Source organism: Fringilla coelebs (genome assembly GCF_963513975.1).
Source record: "Fringilla coelebs genome assembly, chromosome: 5".
Lineage (NCBI taxonomy): Eukaryota > Metazoa > Chordata > Aves > Passeriformes > Fringillidae > Fringilla > Fringilla coelebs.
Genome location: NC_140033.1, coordinates 33,054,400 through 33,078,585, shown reverse-complemented (window position 1 = coordinate 33,078,585; position 24,186 = coordinate 33,054,400). Strand labels below are relative to the sequence as shown.

General features: G+C 42.1%; 1 protein-coding gene across 2 annotated transcripts in view; it reads right to left on the bottom strand.

The window, feature by feature from the left end:
• The window catches only part of TBC1D30 (TBC1 domain family member 30), a gene marked incomplete at its 5' end in the record, with an annotated part of 51,894 nt that extends 28,567 nt beyond the window's left edge, over positions 1-23,327 (bottom strand). Inside the window, 2 exons of one of the 2 annotated variants that reach the window (XM_084205914.1) lie at positions 20,489-20,653; positions 23,072-23,327. In XM_084205914.1, coding sequence (XP_084062040.1) covers positions 20,489-20,653; positions 23,072-23,327 — 421 coding nt within the window. The remainder of the gene's footprint in view (positions 1-20,488; positions 20,654-23,071) is intronic. The other variant, XM_084205915.1, reaches the window with a different exon arrangement.
• Positions 23,328-24,186: the final 859 nt, after the last annotated feature.

Genomic DNA, 24,186 nt, shown 5'->3' with positions numbered 1-24,186 from the left:
GCCTCCCGCCGGGGCCCGGGCCCGCTCCCCGCTGGGGCCGCCTCGCACCCGCCGCGGTGCCTCGGCCGCTGCCCAGACCGGGGCCACCCCGCAGGCCCCGCTCCCCGCTCCAGGCCGCCGCAGCCCGGGCGGGAGCCCCGCGCTCCGGACACGCCGCCGGCCCCAGGCCGCGACCGCGGCGCCCCGCGCCGGCCGGGCCCCGGCGGGGCTCCGCAGCGACGGCCGGAGAGGCGCGTCTGCCTCGGGCCGGGGCCGCCCCCGGGCGCTGCCCCCCGCCCCGCCGCGCCTACCCGCGGCCCTCATCGCCCGCCGGCCGCCTCCTCCTCTCTGAGCTGACCCCGAGGCCCCGGCAGCTCCCCCCGCCCCGCTAAGCCGCTTATGGAGCGGCAGCCGCAGCATCGCACGGCCGGCGCGGGTACCTGGCTCCAAGGTGCACAGCAGGCGCGGCGCGGTCCGGGAGATGCAGCTGCGCTTCTTGAGCACATTGCTGAGGATGGTGCCCACGCCGCCGCCCGAGCTCTGCCGCTTCAGGCATCGCCCCCCGCGCCGCAGCGAGCCCGTGAGCCTGTCCTGCCGCATGGTGCCAGGGGCTCGCCCTAGGGCGGCGGGCTGGGGGGCATGGCGTGCGGGCACCCGCACTGCAGACAGCGAAGTCCGAGTGCCGGAGAGAGGAGGGAGGACAAGGAGAGGAGAAAGACAAAAAGGGAAAAAAAAAAAAAAGCTGTTCCCGCCCACAATCCTAGCATCACTGCCTGAATAAACCAGCAGCCTCGCAGCCTCTCCTCCTCCTCCTCCAGCACCACCTGGAATGCAGCGGGCGAGGGGAGCAGCAGTTCTGCTTAGAAATAAAGGGAGCCCCGGCGGCAGCGGTGGGGCTCAGCTGTGCCAAAGGGCCCCAGGGCAGCTGCACGACCCCCGGGCTGCACGGAGACCGCCCGACACCGGCAATGCGGACACGGCGCGCTTGATGCCTGATAACCGGCGGCAGTAGTGACATTTCTCCCGAGAATGAAACGAGGTAAATATCGGCCAAAGGGTCTTCTCACGTGGTACTCGGGCCTACAGCTGGACACATATAGATAATCCTACTGCCTTTTTCAAAAAGCTGTCCTGTGACCAGCACTATCAGACCACGGAGCAGGGGGACAGCAAAGAGTTTAACAGCATTTCAGTGCCAGGGCAGGCTGGGGTCCTGCTCAGCGACAGCCCCAGCAGCAGCACAAGCAAGCATGCTGCACAGTTTCTGTTTTTCACTCACCACCAAAGAGACCCTGAACATCCTCTGCACGAACCACAACAATCCTCAGCTAAAATAACAGCCTTTTCCATGAATCTACATTGCAACTGCACTTACAAGTAACATGCCAGGCACTAAATAGTTAAAAGAAGCTATTCCAAAGCACTTTATTAGATGCATTTTCCAATGCTATTTGGCCTAAGAGCATCTTAAAAAGGTTTCAGAGATTCTCAAACTAGTGATTTGACAAAAATCAAAAAAAGGAAAAGCGTTTGAAATAATGGTAGCTTTTATAACCTAAACCACTCAGCATTTTTGTGGAAGGAGAGCAGATTTATCACACCACATTAGTCAGGCTCAAAGGCCAAGCTACCAGAAGTCTCAGTCTACCTGCCAACAACTGTAGCTTTGAAACATTTTTCTCCTTTATTAAAAAGTTGTGTTCCTCAGTCACATTATGAGGAGAGAAAACTGGCAACAGATAAGCAGTAAAGCTAATTATATAAAAGACACACAATATAAAACAAAATCCAGCCTCTTTTTAAAATCAGCTATAACTATTTTTAGAAGTCACTGTTAAGCTTTCAGAGAAGTGTGATTTTGATCATGCCTCTTTAAATATCTGCTTGGGTTTTGGAGAAAAGTCACTACATTTGAGCTGCTAGCTTGCACTCTGAATAGATAATTAAGTCTGTGTGTCGGTGGTTCTTTTTTTAACGAAGGTGACACTTCCCTGCTGATGTAAATGATGCAAATCACTTTATTTCAGTGCCAGCTGGAGATGATGATTTAGTGGTTAAAGCATCAAATTTGAAATCAATTAGTCTCCCTAGGTGTACAGATTGTACCAATGGGACTATAGCAGCAACATTTAAATACAGAAATAGCCATATTATCTCTGTAATATTATTCTCCTCTTGCTCGAGCACCTTTTGCAAATAGCACCACATCGTTCTTGGATCATTTCAAGACTGACTAATCCAACACCACACGCTGTTGCCCAAAGTCTTGGAAGCCATAACCAAAGCCATCACCACTCATTATCCAGACAGTGAGTATCAGTCATCACACTAAACTGTGTCACCTCCAATTTTTAAACAATTAGAAATCAGGTCTAGGAAAGATATCAATATTTAGCTGAGGAAGATAACCAGCTCTCAAAATGAATTCAGTATTCCCATCACTGCTATTTCTCCTACTTGTCATCTTGTCTCTACAAGAAAACTGGAAACAACCAAGACAATCATACTGTGATTTGGCACACAGATACTTCCAAGCACACCATTAAGGAGCTTTCCCGCATGCCAGCTAATTAATACAATGTTATTCTGAAAGAAAAAGTGCAAAAATTGAACTTCAGGAGACAAAAGGAAGAAGCCAAGCCATACTAATAGGTTTGATGACTCACTGGATCATTAGTACAAATGGATTTTAGATGCAGGGATAAGCCTCCCATTAAGCATACATATACATATCTTCAGAGCCAGAACCTAGCCTCTAGAAAAGTGGATGGTGTTGGGTTTTAATCACTGATCAGGCAAAGCCTCTAATCTGCCTGTGGCAGGACATGTCCACCATCATGAACCTAGTTTGATCCACCAGTGCATGGAAATCTGGTCATGTCCACAAGCCCTCATCTGCATTTACTGACAATACAGATAACATTCAGAAAGGATTTTGAGGGGAAAAAAAAATCAAAACATTTGGCTAGGCAAGATATTTCATCTCCAGTATTTTGTAATAATCAACATGAGACTTTGCTTTTTTTCCTCCCTCTGTAGTTCATGTATTCCCTCCAACACAACAGAGTCACTTACTGAAAAACCTTACCTCCTCATTTGGTACCTCTTTACAATCTTACCATCATCTGCCACACATGCCATTTTTAAGGCCAGAATTAAGAATACTATGTGTATTCTTGTTCCTTTGTTGCAATCAAACTTAGGATGGTCAGTCCCAAGGTCAATGCCAGGTTTTAACCAACTCCATTTACCCATAACCTCTCCATCTTTAGCCCACTTGTGTCTGCACTGGGACAATGAGGTAAAACACAGGCTGCCAGAAAGGGACAATGAGTACAAACAGATGGGGCAGTGTCAGGAACAGAAAGACAGGCAGCAGAAATGGGGCCACAGAGCAATCTACTTTTAAAGAATCTATTTGTTTGCATGGAGCTTCAACTGCCCAATTAGGGCACAATTCACCACCTCTCTTCTGATGTATGCTAAGAAGACTGAATATAATTAAAATACTAAAAATGGTAAGATATCTTCAGCTGGGTCACTGTATTTCACGAACTCCACATCCTCCCCTTTATTTCACAGAAAATTGTAGAGACCTCTCTTAATTCTGATTTGCATCACAACATCCCAGTAAAACAGTCAAAGCTTATTTGCCACAATTCTCAACACCAATGTCAGCAAAAATACTTACAATTACATGTACCCATGAAAAAATAGAGTAAATATATTGTATGATAGTACTGTAATATGATTCGTCCAAGAGGATTTTGGAAATTACATTTAAACAGCATCTGATGATACAGCAAATATCAGAAAGAAATATATATCATTAGGATGAGGGGGAAAAATGTATTGCAACCACAAGGGAAAACCTGTTATATTGACCATATCATAGGCTCCCTGTCTGCTAAGCCCCAGGGCTCAATATACTACTTTAAAAAGCCCCCAAAAATCCAGAAAATGTAACCCTATTACCACAGGATTTCAAATAGCTCTACAGAAGTTAGCAAATAAACCAACATATGTTTTGAGGTGTATTGTAGTTCACCATGAGGCTCAAAAGAAAAAAAGATTTTACTTTCAAATGACAGCATACAAGAGAAAACAAATGGAATGAAATATGTCCACATTACAGACAAGAAAAGATAAGCCAGTCTGAGATTCTCCCAGAGGGAAAAACTATTTTAAATACATTTAGCCCATTAAACCATCTCCACCACTGGGGCACAAAATTTCTATCCTACCAAGTTCTATGCGTGTTCTATTATTAAACATCCCCTCTGAAAAAAACAGCCCTGCTTCCTTCTGCTTCATCCTAAAAGCCTAAAAACAAGCACAACCCACCTGGAGTTTCACACTTCTCCAACACACAAGATGGAGCCACCTCTGACAGCTTGAGAAGAGGTCTCTGGCTCGTTGGGTCCTTGACACCACAGGGGCACGGATGCTACAGCATGAACACAAAAGTTCCCTTGAACACAAAAGCCTGTGAGGTGGCACAGCCCAGCCCTCCTCTCACATCAGCCTGCAAGGGGAGCATCCCCTCCTGCACTGCCCATGCTGCTCTGTCCACAGCCCCTGGCACTGATGTGCTACCTGAGTGCAGGGAGTGCACGCTGAGATCCACCAGCTACCTGCAAGTACCGTGTGGACCACCAAGCACAGAGCCTGTGGCACTGTTTTGTGTATCTGTTTGCATCACTGCTGCAGGAGCACCTAGCAAGGGAGCCTATGGAGAGATTTGTGTTATGCAGAAGGAGAAACATGATTATGGACTAGCAGATTCAGTTCTGCCATCAAGCTGGTTTCTGTTGCTAGACGAGTAATCCAGGGTTGTCTTTACTGCACAAAGGATGGTTCCAGAAAAAATACAAAAACAAATTTTTGCTATTGTATTTGTGCCTAGCGAAGGTTAATTCTACACACTTGTTGAAAGCAGGAAAAATGGCTCAGGAAAATGGTGCAGTGTGTTCACACACCACAGTCTCATCAACACAGCTGTAATATTTTAAACCTTTTCATTGCATTAGTCATTGTTTGTATGACTGTACACAAATGTCACAGAAGAGGCCAAGACCTCACTGTGTCCTATAGTAGATATCACAGACAAAAGCTGCAGAGCCAATCCTTCTCCACAAAGGTATTCAGCATAGATATAAACTACACAATGGACAGGAAATAACATCTGTGATTTCCAGGAACAGAGAACAAAAATTTATATGATTTAGTCTAAGGAAGCATGCAGCTAGTCAAATGTTTCCTCTTCCTTTAGACTTCAGGCACATAACCTTATTACTTATTTCCCCCTTCCAAAACTGAGAGCATGGTAATTACACTAATACAGCCTTCTTTTTAAGGAAAGCCTAAACCAGCTCATTTGTTCTTGGTGAGTTTATGACAGAGAAGCTAGGGAACTCTCTAGTTTATAGGTAAGATATCTGAAAAAGAATATTGCTTGCATGTTGTTTAGCCATATCTATTGAGGACTAATCTAGAGATAATAATTTAAATATACTGCTTAGAATGGTATATATCTTTCAACAGGAAATGAATCTCCCAGTCTGTAACTCATGTAAGATGCTCACAACTGCATATACACTACATGATCCTTCAGCCATCACAATCAGGATTCAGCCACAAGAACTTCAGACTCAAGATTCTTTATTATGATCTTTAGTTGTGGCATTTGGGGTTTTTTTACCTAATTCTCCCTTTTCCTCCCACACACATTATCCCCTCCTCCCTCCTGTACTACACACTTGCATATACTATGACAGGATTGATGAGAGCAGAGAAGAAGGTCCCCTCAATAGAGCTAGCATCCCCTGCCGACAAGTGCAGGTTATAACTTATTCTTTGGGAATGATGGACAGTTATATCCAGTAAGTGTATTCAAGTTGAATAATGTTCATAGTCATATTGCTTCTTGAAATTTTTGACAGATACACCCTGAGAAGTATGCCAGAGTTTTCCAGCATTAGTGAAAGCACTTGAAAATATAATACATCTGCAAATCAATTGTGAAAGCAGTTAACAGCACAATGGCATGGAGCTGCAATGACCAGTTTCCCATCTAGGGAGGCACCACATTCCTGGGCAGTGAATCAGTGCAGGTAAGGCTGACTGCAGTCCCTCAATCCCTTGGTTGTTCATAGAGTAGCACAAGATGCTTATGCAATTGGCTCATGTTGGTGAGTATATGAAAGCCTTCAAAAGCACTGCAGGTTACTAAAACAGACATACAGATGTGCCTGTAATCCCCCTGCACCCACTCATAACCCATTTGTAAATACATAACTGCAAATGAATGAGGGACATGCAGAAAGACTTAACATCTGTATAGTACCAGAGCTACAGGCGGCAACAGCAGAACTGCATAAACCCATCTCCCAGATCTGTACTTGATCCAGTAGAGTAAAAAGCTCCTATTTTCCCTGAGTTCTTCAAAAAACCTCTCAGCAGTAAGCCAGAAGATTTTCTTAAACCTGTTTCCAACACAACCACATCAAGCTAACACTGAATATGTTAATATTCAAACGCTTTACTTCACAAATTATTAACTCTTCTATGTCACCATCTCTCACTACCACACCATTAATAAGCTTGCATTCTGTAGTGCCTGGAGTTCCTAGGTCAAACTAGTTTTGAGAATAGAAGAATTTAAATTTGCTGATAATTCAGCAACCCAGAGCACACAAGTGACAGCAACTAATGCCAACGGGCTGGGTGCAAAGGGTGGCTTATATCACTTCCAGGCCCATCACTGGGATTGGACTGTTTCCAGAGCTTAAAAGGAGAGAATTGAAAGAATTCCAAAAAAGTAGAAACTAACTCATGGTTTTTTTAAACATCATGCAGCACAGATCACAGGCACCTGAAATATTTCAGAAAATAAACCTAAAACCTTACTGACATTACAAAATGGATGCGATGTGGAAACTTTTAACATATGGTTCAATAGCTACACTGAAAGAACAAGGCAGAGATTTAACTCAGAACTATCTATGTGGGAAACAAAAAGGAGCTTAGACTAATTTTGCTTGATCACAAAACAGCAGTTATTTCACCTTATTATGCCAATAATAAAGGACAACAAACTTGCACAACTGAGTACGCCTGATGTACTGTTAAAGCTATCTATATTCACTGCAGTGCCTGTAAATCCTGATTCTGGGCTCCAGCACTGTTGCTACAGGTACTGCTCAAGTACAGTAAAAGCTCAGAAGAAAAGAGAGAAAACACATTAGCAAACACATTAGCAGACTGAGAAGTACAGGTCAACAGCCAGATGACATTGAAAAGCATAGTCCACAATATTCTTAACATAAGAGCTGCTATTGTTTCTATGGCCTTCATGGCAGAGATGAGCTCCAAGGGATGCACCATGAACACGCAAGGTCAATAAGCGTGCTAAGAGATCAGGTTTTAATCATCAACATGTTCAATATGGTGAAACATCTAGAAGAAAATGTCAGCATGAGGGGAAATTGAAAACGTACTTGTTTTAAAACACATGTGGGATGGAGGTAGGAGGCAGGAGCCAAGCTCGTATATTAAGTAAGAAATTATAAGGATGGGACAACAGAGAAAAAAGTAGGCTGTGAAGAGTTTTGGATATGAAAGCAACAAGAGGAAGACAGACTAGATCTACAATGACCATGAGGAAAGCACACACAATAGAATTAGTAAAAACATATGTATAAACACTGAAACAGGTGATTAATCCAATGCTGAAATTCCACTTTATGTTTAATTCTTTGTTCATATATATGTTGTCTTCCAAAAGGAGGAAAGTACACCCAACAAAAAAGGAGCTTGCAGAAGTTTCCTCATGCTTCTAACAAGCTCTTAATCAGAGAAAAATTATAGATAAGTGGGTTGATATCTCCATGTTGTAAAATTGGCTGTGTGTCTGTAATTCAGCAACAGCATCTAGGTTTCTTATTATATTTTCTTTAATTTGGTTCAAATGTGTAAATAAACCCTGAAGTTATAATTGCCACTTGAGGAACAGTGATGAAGAATATAAAAGGAGGGGGAGAATCAATGTATTTTACTTATTGCCTTCAAGTGCCAACTATAGCAGTAAAGCTATAGTAGATAGTTGCATCTTGTGAGCAAGCTTTTAAAAGATGTTAGAGTAACAATATATTTTAACTGCTGCAGTAACCAGCAGCATAAAGTCTGGAGTTAACAACTGGACTAAAAGTCATAGCAATGCTTACATGGTTGATAAAATATAGAGGGAACACCTTTTAATTAAATGCAAAGTAATGAATGGAAGTGAGGTTTCAGAGAGCAAATGACCTTCTTTTTGTCAGAGAAATTATTTGTATCTACAAAAGAAATTCAAAACATTATTTTGGTAAAGCAAATATTAAGAAGAAAAATTGTTGAAGAGGCCTACATAATAAAAAAAAATTGCTGAAAAGTACAATTATAAAAGTTAAGAAATGTTCCTAACCTTGCTAAACAACATGAAGCAAATGCATACCTTGGCCAGTAGTCACACTCCAGAATCCTGCTTAAATGCTACATGGTAATTTAAAAAAATAAGTTATCAACTCAGCAGAAAAACTATTGCAATACATGAGAAAAAGAATTCTGACAGGTATGATTTGTAGTTATGCTTAAGATAATATTGCAGAAAAATGGAGGTCATAGCACGTCCCAGATCTAAAACTGAACTTCTCTTCCTTTATTAGAATCTGATTATTTGCTTAGCACCTAGCATACAAATTGAATTTTATAGTGTGAATCACCAGCTTCATTGATCTGAACTGCTATTTCAGAAATAGCAGGATTTTTATCTGCCCAGCATAATGAAAAAAAGCAAAATGATCCTATATCCCCAAGACAAGATTTATCCACAATTAGAACACTTGGAAAGATTCTAGATTAAAAACTAACTGAAAGTTAAAAAAAATTATTAATGGTGAAATCTCTTTCCTTTGGACCAGGAATTATTATAGAAATGGACCACATTTATACATAAAAGATTTATACATTGACTCATAGTTATTTGCAGTAATGCTAAGGACATGAACCTAAATACTAGGTTCAGCCCATGGAAGGCTTTCATTAGACATGTAACAAAGAGCCAGGCTGTCCTACACTGCCCAAGGATGAGTCCAGCTTCCAGCATGGATCCTCTCTCCCAGTACACATGGCCTCCACAGGAACAGGAACACAACTCTTTCTGGAGTTGGAGAGGGGAATGGTGCTGACTCCTGGAGAAGCTCATAAAAGCACCATAGAGCTCTTGGAACCACAAACCTTGATCAGTCAATAGCAAGGCCTGCACCACCACCCCAGTTTTTGATCATGTATGCATTGGTTCCATTTGTAGATGCTACGAGTTCCATAAAGAAAGTTTTTCATGTCCGTGAAGCTATTGCAACCACAAGTTCTCCAGACCACCTAATTCTCTTCCTCTCCCAAGTGGGATGTAGCTTCACAGAGCATACTCTCCAAGTGTTGGAAACAAAGCAGCTAGCAAAGCAAAGGAACCTCAAACCACCACCTCCACTTTCTGAAAAAAATACACACGTTAGCCATTTAAGCAAGTTTGACACGGAGTTTCTTTAATGAAGTTTGTGAGATGAAGAGGAGAAAATAGTTCTCAGTTCCAACAACATTACTACTTAAAGATTTTAGACTCAACAGCTAAATGACAAAACTTAGTTCATAACTCAGTCTTACAGGGCAAGTTTATTGAATTGGATGTGTTTAGGATTAATCAAAGGCTCATTTAGTACTGAAGCCTAGAGCCATTAAAATTGATTTTGAGCATGTGCACCAACACACAAGCATGAGTTTTTGGCTAACAGCAAAGCTGTGACTATTTACTTACTGCTGCATAGCTCAGGACAACTCACATCATTTCTTTAAACATGTGCTTCTTCTGCCAGCCTTCAAGTAGCCTTGTCTCATTAAGTTTGTTTTCCAAAGAGTCTCATACCATCTATTTGTCCAGTGATATCTAGTTTGTCCAGCTCAATAGGCACCTGACTTCTAGACCTCTCCAGATATTACTATAAATATCAGTAATATTTAGCTCTTCAGATTAATATACATTTTAAAAAAATGTACATTGATTACCTCCCCACCCTGACTTCCTTTAGTTTCACCATATAATCATTTTTCCTTCAGGATCTAAGGTCCAATAGCTATTTCTGCCAATGAGCATTGGATAAGACTAGAAATTAGTAATAACATGTTGGGAAAAAAAACCCCAAAACCCAAACAAACAACAAACACACACAGAAAAATAAAATGTTAGCTACTGATGATTCCTTATCTAGCCCAAGAACCAAAAACTGTTCATGGTCTGTATTTGGCCATATGTATTGTATGGATGGCAAAAAAACCATGTTGATCAGAACCAGGTTCTGTGATTTTAGGGAGTTACCAGTAATTTATAGGGAACTAAATTTAGAAGATATTTCACTGTTGATAAAACATAGAAAGAAGGTTCCAGATTTTACTAAGAAAAAGATAAATTATAGGCTTGTAAGTAAGATGATGTTATGTGAAGATAGAACACAGACTTGACTTCTCTGGCAAATTTCAAGGGTATGTGAGGAGCACTATTTACTGCTCAGTAAATCAGATTCATTCAGGTTATTAAAAGCTTCAAGGAGAAAAACATTTTAAAAATCTGATATTCACATTTAACTCTTCCTTCAGACCTGCTCCAGTGCAGAATTATAAGCAGGACTATTGATTCAAACCGACTAAGTGCCACAGCCCACTTTTCTATCTTGTTTTTAAACACCAAACTATCTCAAAGCTGCAGAAACATAGCTGCTGGCACTGCCTGATGCTCCATAAATCAGTCTATTCCTAGCACTAATTATCCCAAGCATCTGTTATCCTCCATTTGATCTGCAGTATCCAGGAAATCTTTTCTTCAAAGGCTGATGTGACCAAAGAATGTTTAGCATGTACCACTTAGAGATAAAACACATCTGTGTTACTTAAAGGCCATAGACCCTGTTGGGTATTTTCACTGAAGCCCCATTAACCCTCCTATAAGGTCACAATGTTTGGGGTTGAGTTTTTTGGGTTTTTTTTAGAAAAGAGCATTTCAGTAGGAAAAAAGAACAGCATAGTTTCTTTTACAGAACTGCAACCCCCAGCAGAATAAAAGAAAAGCAGTGCTCAGCTAGACAAGTGTGAAAGACTATGCATGCAATCTAAGAGAACTTTTTCTGTCAGGCTGCTTCCACATCCAAAAGCTTGTCAGAAAAAGATTAAAGACTGAAATTATATGATATTACAGTTGTGCAGCTCACACAGCCACCCCTGATGTGAGCTTATACACACAAACCCTTACATCTTGATTGTCCAACATTTGCCACAGATGCTGTGGCTCTCACTACCTGCAGGTATCGGAGCAGATCTACCATCAGTTCAGAACTGTGAAGATTTGTGAAATGTGAATGCACTCAGGTGCATTTCTCACACATCACTGCTTCCCATGTGGCCTTTGGCACCATGGGTTGTGGAGCAGCCTCCCTGCAAACTGCCAGTTAGTGCAATGAACTCCTAGGTTATAGCCTGGATGCTGATAACGCCTCGAAGCAAAGCACACAAACACTTTAGCACACAGACATTGCAGGCTGAGCCCTTTGCTCAGCTGGGCCCTGCACTCCACTCCTGCCCCCATGGCCAGCACTTGCCCTGCCCCAGGGCAGACCTGGGCTGCAGCAGGATGAGCTGCTTCACACTCTTCCTGAACCTAAGTGGAAATTGGTACTTCATTTCATTTAATCACAATAATCCCTAGGTGACTGAATAAAAGCTTTTCCAGTTTTTCAGGGAATTATTAGACTAACAAAACTTTACCGTTGATCAGGTATCCATCTGAATAGCTGCAAATAAGCAGAGGGAACAGCAGTGGCTGCCAGTTATTTCTACTGTCATGACTGACTGACAGGGACTGTAGACAGAGAACAGGCTGTTCTGACTTCATTGTCTCCAAACAGCAGCATCCTTCCTCCAGCATGCCTCCTCAATTGGAGCTAATCAAATCCCACCTTCCAAAGTCACTGCAGTACCAGAGAAATAAGAGATCACTGGTTTGAGAACAACTTTTTGCAGGCAAATTAGTATAGAAATACTACAAGTATTGCTTGATAAGCAATCCAAAAAGCTCCACAAATAATCTGTTGCATTAATCCCTATTTCTAATACTAAGAAAGTATTTTATATAACAAGCACTCTCTAATACATCAAATTGTCATGGCACAGCTGTTATGAAAAGTGTAATTCAGTGGAGTCAAAATTCTACATGCATTACAAAGCTAATCCTGTGAGGTTAGCTGTGACTTTGCAACAGCAACAGGATTACTGAAAAATATGGAGAAGCAGCTAAGCAGTCAGTCTCCAGGTTGTATGCATACCCAAAATAAACACAACTTCTGGTGTAGCACTAACTCAACCAATTTCATTGTTGTCACAGCTGCTAGCACACTGACAAAGGACAGTTACAACATCCTCCATGAAATGCTGCAGGACAGGGATCTGTACATCCCTATACCAAACAATCTGCATTTTCTGTTGCAAACCAGGCCTAGATTAAGCAGCCAGATTATTGCTTACAGATTTACTGAATTTACTGTTCAGTTCCATGATAAACAATGAAATATTTATTCTGCAAAATATTTTTCTATGTTGTAACCACATCCACTGTTACTATCCCATCAAGTTTCTACATCATTAAAAAAATACTGCTGAACTATTTATTAGAGAGGAAGGGAGAAAGGGAGGGAGGAAAGAAAGAGAACTATTTATAGTTAGATGGTCAGTGGCTGATTCTCTCACCATCTCGGGTGGCCATTGCAGAGTGCACCTTTCATTTTAGAGGCTGAGGCCAACTACAGGATACCCAAAACACTTCAGACAGGCCAATTTAGCCCCACTACACCTTCATCCCAGATGTCTGCCATCTCCCAGGGGAAGCATTCAACGTGGGCTGAGATGATAGGCTGCAGGAGCATGGCTATTTATGTCCCAGGGCCCACAGTTTATACAGAAGTGGGACAGCACAGCTGGTCAACCAGGGTCTCCCAGGTCTCACCACACTGCTGTGGGTGAAGGGTATGTCTCAGAGCAGCCACCTGTTTCTGTGTGAAGCACATTTGGGGCCAAGTTTGATGCTCAACAGGCAGAAGTGAACAGGCAACTGAAAGCCCTCTCTTCTCAGAGACAAGTGCCCTGAGGTCAGCTGCTCATTTTGCTCAGCTTCCACCTAGCCTTGAACCCCTGGAATTTCCCTTTCTAAGGAAAACCTCACCACCCCTGACACAGCAGCTCACTGAACTGGAAAACGACTGGCAGCAGTGAGCCAGAAGCCAGAGGGACATAATGATCTCTTAGTCAGCAGGCTCCACACTGTCCCCAGGAACTTACCAGCAGCAGAGACCCCAGCTCTGAATGCAGCCAATTCCCTTATAACAGTAGCAGTAGAATGACACTTAAAAGAAAAAAGTGCCAGTCAGGTGTAGTCTTATCCCCTGTGCTGACACTGAGCACAGCCCAGAGTCACTTGAAAGAGACTCCCAGGGCTTTGAACAAAAGCAATCTTACCTCTGTCTCCGGACACTAGTCGAAGCAGCCACCAAGAGAGTTTGCTTAGTTAAATCCTGAAGAATATAGCTGAAGGAGCCCATAATAAAAGACTTTTTCAAGAATTGCTCAAATTTTAGCCAATTATGAGATGGTATTTGTTATGAGGAAGCTGGGAAGTCCTTTTAGTAGACATAAGACACTTCAGTGGTGAGAGTTAGGGACAAAGGAGTTAGGAAAGTACGAGACACAGAAAAGTACATATTCATATAACATTACCCTACAGACTCAGAAGGAAAACATATGGCTTAGGAATGCATGTGGGCTCCTCAGCTCCCTAACCAGCCTGGCAATCCCAGTGCTGAGCAGCCAGGGAGTGAGCTGCAGAATGTTCCCAGGAGGATCTCTGTAATATAGTTGGTTGAAACCACTTTAATGGAAAGGTCTGACATAAAATATCAGTTTGTGGAAAGCAAAGTCCTTTGCAGCAAAATGTCATCTTTGACTAAAATAGATTTCCAAATGCTAAAAGCATGATTTTCACTCTTTTTAGGATTAAACATCTTATCATCTTACTTGAAAATAGCTCGTTACATAATATGAAATGAAAAAGGCATCTGAACAAAGCATTTTAGCTTGAAATGCGAACTTTCAGAATTTTGCTTCATAAGCAATTGACTCTTGTGAGTGGGTGTTTCATTTCATTCTAGAACAAGATCTTTTAGTTGCTGTATCCTAAAAGCAGAATTTCCCTCAAAAGTGAGGATTCCATGTTCTGTAACACTCCAAGCACTTAGTTCTTGCCACCTTTTGAATCTGATATTCTGCAGTGACACAGACAACAAGAACTTCTCAGTTGATATATGACCAAATTAGACAGCAAATCCAGCCACTTTCTTTCAAGGAAAAAAGAAAGAAAAAAAATTATCTTTTCAACACCAGAAAAGTAAAGAAACTTTACTTCACCTTAGGAGTTAAGAAACTGAAATTAGCCTCAAAGTAGCCTCTGAGAGGTGTCAAATCTGCACAATCACACATTTTACCAGGTTTGTAAGGAAACTGACTGCACAGTTTGCCAATTTAGAATTGATATTATGGCTTTGTAACAGCTGTAAAAGCAAGAGAAGATGGCAGACAGTTTAAGTACTTTTAATTAGCCCGACAAGGGCTTCTGTTGACTCACACACCAGTCAGCATTCTGGGGCAAGCACAGATCATTCTGAAGATAGTGGCTGGCTATGGGGTGGTCTCTCCCCCTAGGGCTTACCAATGCTACTGAACGTCAAGTGACCAAAGACATCAAAAATCCTTATTTGCAAGAGGATCCTCTCTGTTCACATCCCATCAGCAGCACAATTATACTTTAAATCTGGGTACTACGTTGATAGCTCTCTAGAACAATATCCTATGAGAGGGATGGGACACAGTGCTACACCAGAACTTGACTGACTTGCTGCTCTGTTAAAGTACTCCCCAAATCCCAGCATCCCAACTGTGCTGCTCAAAGACCAGTTCCAAGATGATATTCTCATTAAAAGAAAGTAACCATGGAATTCACTGCCTAAAAACTCCTCGGGATTACTCTGTGAGTGATTAGTTGTCAGTCTGTCGTCAACACAGCTGTTATTATGTTTGACAATACTCAAACTCTCTCCTAGTCTAACAGATACTCAAAATACACAATCTAATTTATATTAGCAAATACTAAACATGACACACACCTACTTATTGAAACATTTCTTAATGCCCTGATGCACAGCAATGAAGGTTGCAGAAAGTTTGCAGTTCTTCTCCTCCAAGCTTAATGTTAAAAGAAAAGTAATTCTTCTCAGCCTAGGCTCCAATTGCACTTGAATAAGCTTTCAGATTTTCCAGAATCTCTGCTGGCTGAAGCTGAATGAAGTATGTAAGTCAAATGGCACTTAATATTATATTCATCGCTATAGGTGGGTCTTTTGAAAGGCTCTTCTGTAATATTTTCAAAAATTACATAATTTATTGTGACGGTGATCACAAGGGTCCCAGGATGAGGGAAGAGATGAGAAAGTTGACTCCATGTTTCAGAAGGCTTGATTTATTATTTTATGATATATATTAAATTAAAAACTATACCAAAAGAATAGAAGAAAAGATTTCATCAGAAGGCTGGCTAAGAATAGAAAAGGAATGAATAACAAAGGCTTGTCTCTGACCGAGACAGTCTGGACAGCTGGACAGTGATTGGCCATTCATTAGAAACAACCACATGAGAGCAATCACAGATCCACCTGTTGCATTCCACAGCAGCAGATAATCACTGTTTACATTTTGTTCCTGAGGCCTCTCAGCTTCTCAGGATGAAAAATCCTAAGGAAAGGATTTTTCATAAAACATGTTGGTGACAATTTATTAATAATTCTGGGTAAAAGTGAACAAGTCAGTTAAGAGCACACTTAGATCAAAAGCCATTTTGCCTTGTGCATGCCCATCCCAAGGGACCAGCAGGTGAACTTCACCAAGAGATCAAAAGAACTGTTGCCCAGTGACCCAGTGCAGCTGATGGACCAAGCACACAGCTACCACTGAGCCAAGCTCCAGCATCACTAAATACAGGTTATCTCCTTTTCTAACTGCTCCATTACCTCACTCTTGGCAAACCAGCACATGACACAGAATGGATCAGAAAATCCTTGCTAACAAGTGCCCCGCTCACCTCCACTAAACTGCTATGGCAGCAATATTCACTGAGCAATTCAAGTCTTCATAAGAAATTAAAAAATTAAACCAGAGCAATGGGGGTGTTCCAGGTTAAAGCATATTTATACAACTGCAACAGTACATCAAACTACAGGGAAGTGAGTGGGAAGAGACAGATGAGCCAGAGGCAAAATTTGATATGCATGAATTATTATGTACATTAGTACTTGCCCCATGTTGCAAGACATCTGACACAGAATGAAATCAATCACCAAATCACAGAATACCAGGTTGGAAAGGACCTCAAGGATCATCAATTTTTCTCAACAAAAGCATGGTCTAGACAAAATGGCCCAGCATCCTGTCCAGCCAAATCTTAAAAGCATCCAACATGGAGGAATCCACCACTTTCCTGGGGAGATTATTTCAATGGCTGATTGTTTTCATTATGAAAAATTTTCCTCTCCTCCAAGAACCTTATCAAGTTCAAGTTCAGGCAAATCAATATTAGCTGTGTCCACCCTATATTGTGTTAAAGTTGTTCTTACACCTTTAACCAAACTTTTATCCTATGAACTAAAAATTGTGAATTTATGGCTTGGTTTTGTAACCACGTTGAGGGAAGAGGAGGGATAGAGAAAATAGGCAACTAGATAATTAGTACATACAGGAAAAAGACAAGAAAGAACAGCTGAAGGGGACCAAGGAATACTGCGAAGAAAACTCAAGGACAGGGGTAGACACTGCAAGACAGACAAGATGCAGGGATGGGGAAATGGAACAGAGCTGGAAAATTCAATATTTAAAGATTGGGTCATTAAGAAAAGCTAATAAAGCATTTGGCAGGGAAAAAAATAGGATGGGACAGGACACAGAACTGCAGTAGGACTGAGAAGGGAATGAGGAGACAAAACCAGAAATTTAATCTAGATGTATGACTACTTTTGCATGTCTAAGTTGGACTTCTCCAGCTACACATGGTAATGGGATCTTGCTCCGTTCTCTCCGAATCATGCATCATGCAAATAACATCAGGCAATGCTTTCCCAGTTTCCTCTGAGTTCCATACCCTGTGAGAAAAGCTGATGCTATAGAGACAGTAACTCATTCTCAGAAATTGAGTAGACTTCACAGCCCAGCCTTCTACCAGTAAACTCTTCATGCTCAGGGGACATGCAGGGGACAAATCTGTACCCAGATGATGCCAGTTCATGCTGCCTTTCTGTCCAATTAACACTCTGAGGCATAACCTTCTGAATTTATGGAGTTGGATTCAAAAACATTCAGTTCAGGAGCATCTGAATAACTTTGACAACCACGTGGGAATTAATGATCTCAGTTATAACTAAAAAGCTATTTGCCACTGTTTTCCATCTATTTCACATAGGGAAACTAGTATTTCCTTTGCAAGTAACATTTATTTGACAATCTGATTCTAAACCTTTTCATCCAATTCTTACCTGACCACACTTGTAAAGCACTTCTCTTCATGTTTAAGGAAGATTGATGGCTTTTGTATCCTAATCAAAACCAGAGATACACCTCTAGTTCTGCACAAAATAAAATATTCTGTCTCCCTCTACTGGCACTGCATTAAATCAAACCAGAAAAAGGAAAAGAAAAACTAGGAAGCAAATGTTTATTGTTATCTTAGAAAATTCTATACAGAAGCAATGCTCAAATAACAGAAGATTAATACTTTAACCATACTTTCTAAACAAGTATTACAAGAAAGAATACTAAGGATCTTTCTGAACACAGCATGAGGCCCATTTAAAGTTATTATAGGCACATAGCACCACAGCTGTGACAGAGAAACTATTTATATCTTGGGGAAATGTTCAACTAAAACTATTTCTTCATTAAAAATACAAGAGAATATTAATGAAATTTCTGTTTCTGTAACTTCAGCTTATTTTATATTGAATCAGATTTAATTCCTGCTTGCTTCCAGCCAGACTGACTTACAATTAAGCTGGATCTTTTTATTCCTAAATAAATTACAGATAATACATGGTTTTGATTTGGGTTGTTTGTTGGTTGACTTTTGGGTTTGTTTTGATTAAAACCAATCACAATTTGTGATTCAGGGAACTTCTGGTTTGCAATTTGATCAGTCAAAATATATTTAGTAATGAAAGCAAGCTACAACTATGTAAAGCACAAGAGATGTCTTTCACATACTCTTTAGATGACAGCTGCAAAACCTCGTTGTTTTTTACTGAATTCTGCTTTTCTCAAATGATATGATTAAGTGTATAAAGCACTCTGCTTGTTTCTAATATGGACTTGAAATATTTCATAGTGCTTCCGGACAAATATACCTTTTCTTACAGCAATAAGTCAAAATCACAAGAGTAAGAGAAGCAAGTGCCATGTCTGCCATGAGGCCATCACTGTGATTGCTTTCTTACTAATTTTCTTCATTGGAGAATTTATTTACTTTCTTTATAATTAAATTTGGGTTAAAAAAGAATTATTAAAATGAAACTCTTCATTCATATATCATACAAACCAGAAGTCCTGCACAGTGTATTGATTTTACCATATATTCTATAGAACAATTTATCATTCTTTTAACAGAGCCATGAACATCCAACCAAAAGGTATTTCACTCCGCAGTGAATTTTATTTTCTATGGTAATACCTTTTTGAATGGAAAACAAGCATCACCTGCTAAGGACAAGGGTCAACAGCATAATGAGAAATACAGTAAGTTATGAAGTTGACCCTGGCAACCGTTCCTCCACATTTACTCTACCCACTCCAGGGCCCAAGGTGCTGGGCTGGCTGTTGGTGGCCCTGAAGCACAAGCAAGTCAGATGTGGGCTCCCACAGCTGTCAGGGGCCAGGCCTCTTCTGTGCACGCAGCAGAGACCAAGAACCAGCACAGGTCTAAGACTGAGGAGTTGATGGCTTCCTGTGTGAGCTGCAAAACTCACAGATCCTCAACTTTCAGACACTGAACACAGTTTTGAGAATCGAGTTTTTTTAACAGTTTTTTCTTATCTGTAGAATTGGATTAGAGCATCATAAAAATTATGCCAGAAAACAAGAGATCAAATTTATCAGCCCTGTAATTTCTGAACTAACTGAAATTACCACAAGGAGTTAATTTGTCAAGCAGTAACCAAAAAGGGTCAGACAGAATTTCCATCTTTTCATGAAACAGTATTTGTTTGCAATTGGTCTGAATAGATTGCTTAATGGAAGCATTCAAACAGCTGAATGTGAACTTAAGATTAATTGAAAACTACAGTTCTACCTCTACACAGAGATTCCACTATGTGGGGAAAAAAGAATTCAGAATTTACAGTCAAGTCCTCTAAATATGTAGAGGATTCAAGTAGTCTCATTTAAAAGGAGACTATAGTATATGCTTCCATACTGCTGGCATGGAGGCCTTGATTATCAAGCTGACGCTAAGAAAGGAGTTTTAGAGAAGAATATGCCTACACACTAGATGACAGCAAAAAACTTTCATGCCAAGTTTAAGTAAAACAAAGAAACACTTTTAAATGCTTAAAAATTAAGTTTCACATTAACACACAAGCTCTTACCTTGACTACATTAGCACATACCACTACAGTGAAATTATTTTAGTAAAGTCTTTACATGCACCTCAAAGCTCCTACAGACATTTTTATGAAAAGACCATGCTTTATTTACTGTACCTGAACATTTCTGTACCTGTCAGGCTGCATGTTAATGAAAAAAATAAGATGGAACATTAGGTTATTTTCACACATCCTTTCCAAGGCCATAATTTCTATTTATTCTTACATATGACGTTACGTGAAGTTTTACTTTAGAAGAACTACCAAAAAGCACTTCAGTCTATCTTAAGATGACAACTTTGCCAAGTCAAATAAAAAGATTTTACTGGGTGGGGGAAAAAGGCTAAACAATTAAAGAACATTTCTTCTCCTTCCCATGCAATCTCTCAGAAACCCCCAAAATACTGATGCTAATAAAGGGCTTTGAGGGAAGTAGGTTTGTTTTTACTAGTACTCTTCACCTTGAATCAACTTGGTAGAAAGGAGTTACACAGAATTAACAGCTGAGGCTACAGCAGCTTACCCAGCTGAGCTAGTTGAACTTTGCCTGTTTCCAGGTACTACTGACATCATTAGGAGACAGTCATAACTAAGGAATAGCATAGCCTGGCCTCTTGACTTTAAATTAAGAGTGAGGGCTTAAATGAAACACTGCCCACATTAATGAAACAAACTATTTACACTAGTATACAGAAAGTACTTACAACGTTTCTGGGAAACTGCCTGTAAACAAGCTGTGACAATGTCGCAGTTCTTCTGGACTTTTTGTACAAGCCTGTCTTTCTGCTTCAGAAGACGGAGCAACTTTGCTGATTGAACGGAAATTCTGTAATTCAGTTCTCGTTTTATAGTTGTTAATTCATCAACATCTGCCAACAAGCAGAGAAAACAACTTCAGTACGTGCCAAAAGAATTCACAAGCAGCTTATTGTAGTTGACACGCAAAGGCACTTGCCCCACAGACATTTACAAATACAAGCTTTCTATAAATGACAAGTTCTATTGACTGGGGTAATTCCCAGTTATAAACACTTTCAGAATCTGAGCCAAAGTCTTTAATTTCCTTTTAAACAAAAGTACTTCAATTTATTGCACAGAGTATGAATCTTAACAACTATACTGTTATTAACTCCTAGGAACGTGACAGATACAGACAGAATATATCAGTAAGAGTGCAACCAGGGGAATACATTTTAAATACAGTACCTCCCAGAAGCTTTCTGGACAAGATATACATTTGTAGCAGACAAGGGAACACGTTCAAGAAGATGCCTGCAGAGCTACAAATGCAACTCCAGAGTAAGCTCTAAGAGGGAAATTCTTTTCACTAAGATGCAACTAAATCACTTCTGTCATGGCCTCAGTTATCTCCACCAGCCAGTTGTAGCACCACCAGACCCCTTCAGTTCATCAAAATGTCTCAGCTTAGTTCTAATATTTCTGTTGTCCCCTCATGAGGTGAGCTTCAAGACCAGAAAAGGGAGTTGTTGGGAAGATGTCCTAAGTCTATTCATTTTTGTGAGTCCTCTGGTCTGTTCTCACCCCCCACCAGTGAAATCCTGGGTCTTGCCTATCACATGCTGACTTCTTCAGCTCCTCCCTGTAACAGCCTGGTACAGCTTGCCACCAGCATGTACACAGCTGCCTGCTCCCTGCAGCTAACTTTTCAAACTATCACTTTCAGTGCAACCCCTGTTCCCTGACACTGGAAAGAAAATCAATCCAAAAAATCCATTCTTCAGTAACCTGATCTAATGAGAAAAATATATACCCACCCAGGAAAAGCTACTATCAGTGGATGGTAAACAGCTCAGCTCATCTGGCAAAGCTTTTTCAATAACTCTGGAGAGCTTAAAGAAAAGGACAAATTAGGCTGAAATGACCATCAACCATGGGCTAGTGAAAAGTATGATTACAAGAACGGGGGAGCCACTGAAAACACAATACTGTATTTTATAGCCACTACACTGTTTCAGCACCTGCTGCTCTGATGCAGTTCCCAACTATCTGTACCAGGTAAGGTAATTTAAAACGAGATCTATGGATTTGAAAGCAAAAAAAGCAAAAAAACCCAAACAAACAAAAAAAAAAACACCCCACAAAAAAAAAAGGTTGCATTTGTACTAATTTAACTAATTTATACAGTCACCACTGGAGTTGTCTGGTGTTGGTGTTTTACTCTTTTCAACTTGTGCCGCTTAGCTGTGCCTCTAAAAAAAGAGTAACTTGGCAGCAAAACTAATGAGTTGAAACACCACAGAAGATATTTCTGAACAAGAAAATTTCCTGTTGAGTCGCAGGTTGCCAAAGGACACACAGAAGAACTTGAGCTACATCCTAGTAACATCAGAAGGCGTGTGATCTCATTAAGAAGCCAAACACGGAAGCAGATAGCTGTTTGTACAGCTCTGAAAAACAGGCATATTTAGTCACGTCTTGAGTTTTTTCCTCATTAAAAGCAAAAGTGATTAAACATCAGCAGACAAGAGGCCTTTGTTCTCTTTTCCTCTTCATTGGATCAACTTGAAGTTGCATGTCTCAGTCTTTCACAAACATGCGCTGTTGAGGCTACCTAACTTCCTAACTTTCATAAGAATTCTTTGGAAATTTCATTTAGATTCTGATTGACTCCAGCATTAACATTTTTCATTAAACTCCTTTTTTTTTTTTTTTTTGGAAGACATGCCAACGTCCAAATAAGCTTTACAGTTGTCCAGTTTAGTTTAGGTCCAGCAGAACTAAAAGGCTCTGAGAAAAACTCTTACGATACTGGATGTGCACCATCTTTTCTACATTCAGAAAATAAGGACTGAGTGAAAAAAGAGAAAGAAGGAAAGAAAGAAGGAAAGAAAAGAAAAAAGAAAAAAGAAAAAAGAAAAAAGAAAAAAGAAAAAAGAAAAAAGAAAAAAGAAAAAAGAAAAAAGAAAAAAGAAAAAACTGGACGTTTATTCATTACTGTAAGTGAGGAAAAGCACCAAACTCACAGAATCACAAAAGCTTAGGCAGTCTGTCACAGAAACTAATAGCAGACTACCCTAATTCGGCTCCTAGGGCACCTGAAACGAAAGAGGGGCAAACAGCACAGGAGGCCCTAGCGAAAAGGAACTCTCAGCTAACAGCACGTGGGAAGCTTCTGGGAGCCACGGCCATGCAAAAAGCCTGGAAATGGACATATAGACACACATAGATAGCCACGTGCGCGCAGGCACGGAGGGCATCTTCGGGCAGGACTGCCTTGCACGCACAGAGGAAAAGCGGCAGGGGCAGGCGGGCGGGGCGGGCTGTACCTTTCAGCCGCAGGTACTTGACCTGGCTTGGCCGCTGCTGCAGCTCTCGGAGGGCGCGGGAGCGGGCGCTGCCCGAGGGGACGGCCGCCTCGGCGGCGCTGTACAGCTCGGTGAGCAGCCCGCTCACCAGCGACGAGGTGCGGCTGGACCGGCCGCTGCCGGGACCCGCCTCGTCCTCGTCCTCCTCCTCCTCCTCGGCCAGGCTGTCGGCGCTGCTGCCCACCCTGCCGCCCGCGCCGGCCTCCGCCACATCCATCTTCCGCGCCGCCGCCGCTGGGTTCCGGGCTCGGCCCGTCCCACGGTCACACGCCGGGAGGGGCGGCCAGGGGAAAGGGAAGCGAGTCGGAGAGCCCAGCCAGGAGCGCCGCGCCCGGCTCCGCTCCCTCCCCGCGCACCGTGGTTGAGGCCGGGGCGGGGGCGCTGCACCTGCCGAGGGGCGGGGACCGCGCTCCGCCTCGGGGCGGTGACCCCGGGCGCGGTGACACCGGACGCGGTACCCATGCACTGTGCGGCTGCCGCGGAGGTCACCGCCGTCCTGCCGGCCGTCCCGCTCCTGCTCCCCGCTGGAGGGACGGCCCGGTTTTGCCAGCAATTCAGTACCTGTGCTTGTGGCCGGTCCCTGTGACACCGCCTGCAACGCGGAGCGGATGGCGGAGTCCGCACAGCCGCCAGAGCCGGGCTCTGGCTGCGGCACCGATGGCGGTGCAGGGAGGCCCGGCCACACGCGTAACAGCCGCGACTAATTCAGGTCAGGAATGGACAGAATCACATAATGGGTAAGGTTGAGTGCTCCAACGTCCCTGCTCAGGCAGGGTCATCCCAGAGCACATTGCACAGGACTGCGTCCAGCCAGTTCTTGAATATCTCCAGCTAGAGAAACTCCACAACCTCTCTGGGCAACCTGTTCCAGTGCACAGTCAGCAGCACAGTAAAGAAGTTCTTCCTCATGTTCAGGTGGAACTTCCTGTACATCAGTCTCTGCCCGTGGCCTCTCGCCCTATTGCTTGGCTGAGATGACCATTCTTCTACCCAGAAGAGCTGGCTCCATCCTGCCGGCACGCCTCCCGTGGATGTTTACCCAGCCCTCGGCAGCGGAGCGCGGAGCTCACGCCCGG